Here is a 3,072-nt window from a genome sequence, read left to right as displayed (position 1 = left end):
CTAAATGTACTGTGGGTGGACAAGCGGCAACAGGGTGGCGGTAGTGCTCACACGTCAAACAAAAGCAAAACCGATGCTATGGAACCGCCATTAAAAAAAATGCACAATGGAACATGCATGCAACATTGAGTGAGAGTTCTGTTTCTCTGTGATACGGGTTTAAATAATTGTTATTGTAAGCAAAAACGAGCTTTTCTCGAGCTCAACCCAATTCCAATTCTGCATCCATTCAACAGCTTATTCTCAAACACTTTTTTTTCAAACTTCTTTAATTTCCAAATGTATCTGATTTTGTTAATAGTGGAAGTAAATGGAAGAATAATAGTTTTTAACCCTGATTTTGTTATCAACGATAATTCACATTTCGTTATTAATTGTGTAAATGCAACCAGAACATTAGTTTCTGAGAAGCCAATAAGTAGGAAGCTAGTAGGAAAATGTCCAACGGAAGGAAATACCATTTCGCATTAGCACTCCGTTTCCTATCCTGTTGACTTACAAAATGCCTGGCACCAGAGCAACGATGGTAGGCGGCCGTAGGCACTCGAGAGTCATTCCTAACGCAAGAGACACTCATCGTTCTCGCACAATTTCATCAGGAAGAAAGCATTTTTACGGTCCATTTGTAAGACTGTGGCTTTGGTGCGCTATTTTTGGTTTGCTCTGATGTATTCAAATTGTGACAATTGAAGGGAGATTTGTCGATTCTGGATTTTTTTATGCTGTTTTGCGTTGAACTAAATACCACAGGAAATACTAATTACTTTTGTGTTTTAGCTAACCGTTTCGGTAGAAAAAGTACGCCCCATTTTTAGTGTGGCTGAAATATAGTTTATTTTAAAATAATTGATGAAAAACCGTTAGCTAGAATTAAAGTTTGGATTTGCTTTTGGCCAATTCACGAAGCGTTCTGCGGAGAATTTTACCACTAGCGGTTTTCGGTATTTCTTTGATAAATCGTACCCCTCCGTGAAGCTGTTTTTGTACTGACATCTGACCATTCATAAATTTGATTATTTCCTGTTCGTTTATCTGTTCGCCGTCAGCAGGCACTATAAAAGCCATGGGTAGTTCTCCAGCCTTGTCGTCCGGTATGCCAATTACAGCTGCATCCTTAACCTTTGAGTGCGATAGCAAGACTGCCTCTAACTCAGCTGGAGGAACTTGGAATGCTTTGTACTTAATCAATTCTTTCAACCTATCGACAATGTAGAAGTTTTGTTCATTATCGTAATATCCGACGTCTCCTGTGCGTAACCATCCATCCTCATCAAACGCTTGCTCTTGCCCAATGTATCCCTTCATAATCAAAGTACCTTTGAAGCAAAGTTCTCCGTTCTGAAATGGGCCCAGCGATCGCCCCGTTTCCGTGTCGATCACCTTGACCCACTGACCTTCTCGTATTTTGCCAACGCTGCCCGGTTTGTTCTGCTCATCTACTTGGGCAAGGATCGCTAAGGTCGTTTCACTCATGCCAAAAGCCTGGCGCACCGAAGACACCTTCAAACGAGATCGGATCAAATCCTCAACCTCTCGGCTCAAAGGAGCGGCACCACTAATAATCGTTTTGACAGACGAGAGATCGTATTCATCCACCATAGCGTTTTTGGCAAGAAACACGGCAATCGGTGGAACCATGTTCAATGTGTTGGGTCGATATTTTTCGATACACGCCAAGTAAGTTCGTTGGACATACTTTGGTAGATAAACAAGTCGCATCCCGTTGAGCAAGCAATTGATCATGGTGACTCCACCTGCGACGTGAAACCAAGGCAGAATATCTACTGCTACCAGCTCCTCTTGATCGGTACTTATTTTGCTCAAAAATGTTCTAAAATCAGAAGTAGATTAGATTTGCCTTCCTTATTTGATAAATATTAATTTTTACTCCAGAAAAAAGTTTGTTGTCAGCACATTACGTTGGGTGATTTGCACTGCTTTCGGCAGTCCGGTTGTTCCCGAAGACATTACAATCAACGCCACATGGTTGTCTAATTTTAGCGAATCGGGAGTAAAATCAGACAGAGTATGCCGACGATTGGAGCCTTCCAAACAATCTTGCCATGATCGCCCACCGGTACCATTGTCGAAGTGAATAAACTTAACAGGTCTTCTAATTTTCAAGCAGGCTTTCTGAACCCTCAGGTTGGATTGCGCTGAAACAAAGATGACTTTCGGTTTTGCCAGCCTGATAGCGTGTTCCATCTCGCCTACAAATAGATTATATAAAAAAAAAGAAAGAAATCATTCCAAACAAAACAAGATAAGACATCAAGCCGACCGTACGTTCTGAGTAACCTGGATTGAAGAGCGCTGCAGCTGCTCCGAGAAAGAGCGCACCGTAGATCGCGATCGGATACTCGAATCGATTTTCGCTCACTATGGCCACGACATCATTGCGACCCACCCCAAACTCGTTCAATTGTTCCGCGATGGCCAACGATTGCTCCAGAATGCCTCCGTTGGTCAGCTGCAAACAGGTGACTCCATTTACGAGTGCCACCTTGTCCGGTTCCCGTGACAACTCTTTTATGATCAATTCTCCAAGTGAACGGCAACCGCGGTTGTATGCCGCTGGAAGCGGACCACCGTATATAACATTGGGATCGTTACTATCCGATTTAGAAGACATGATTTTCCGATGAAAAGTAATTGAAACCACTCCGCTGCTAATGTAACGAGAGACTGAATTGTCCAACAGCTGGTGATACGGGTGATAAGATTTCACTCAAGAAGATGTGATTGAACTAGGTGTACGGTATGTATGCCAGAGCAGATAAACTGGTTTTAATTGATGTTAGCGTGTGATAGTCTTTTCCTCTGCGCAATGAATTAGCTCGTAGCTGTGATTATTAGTGAATGTGTAAGCAGAAAGGTTTTGCCTTTTAGAGGAAAAGCATTTTTTTTTCATTTAGCAAATAAACAGTTTTAAACAGTATTGATCGAGTTAAAACGTTTCATTGAGTCAGTTAAGAATATATTCAGGAAATTTGATGGCTTTCTCAGTCTTGTGTACTCAAAACGACGAGCTTTGTTTTGTCTTATTTATCGGCCTTTATTTTGGCCTTTTTC

General features: G+C 41.7%; 1 protein-coding gene across 1 annotated transcript; it reads right to left on the bottom strand.

Annotated features, from left to right (window-relative positions):
• Window positions 1-426: 426 nt before the first annotated feature.
• Window positions 427-2,818, bottom strand: LOC134205677 (luciferin 4-monooxygenase-like). The gene is made up of 3 exons (XM_062681192.1): window positions 2,287-2,818; window positions 1,889-2,210; window positions 427-1,831 (listed from the first exon to the last, which is right to left on the bottom strand). Exons 1-3 carry the CDS (start codon window positions 2,630-2,632, stop codon window positions 871-873), a joined length of 1,629 nt encoding a protein of 542 aa, XP_062537176.1. The 5' UTR covers window positions 2,633-2,818; the 3' UTR covers window positions 427-870.
• Between the last annotated feature and the right edge of the window lie 254 nt (window positions 2,819-3,072).

The sequence above is a fragment of the Armigeres subalbatus genome, chromosome 1 (genome assembly GCF_024139115.2).
Source record: "Armigeres subalbatus isolate Guangzhou_Male chromosome 1, GZ_Asu_2, whole genome shotgun sequence".
Taxonomy (NCBI): Eukaryota; Metazoa; Arthropoda; class Insecta; order Diptera; family Culicidae; genus Armigeres; species Armigeres subalbatus.
This window is presented reverse-complemented; position numbering and strand designations above follow the sequence as displayed.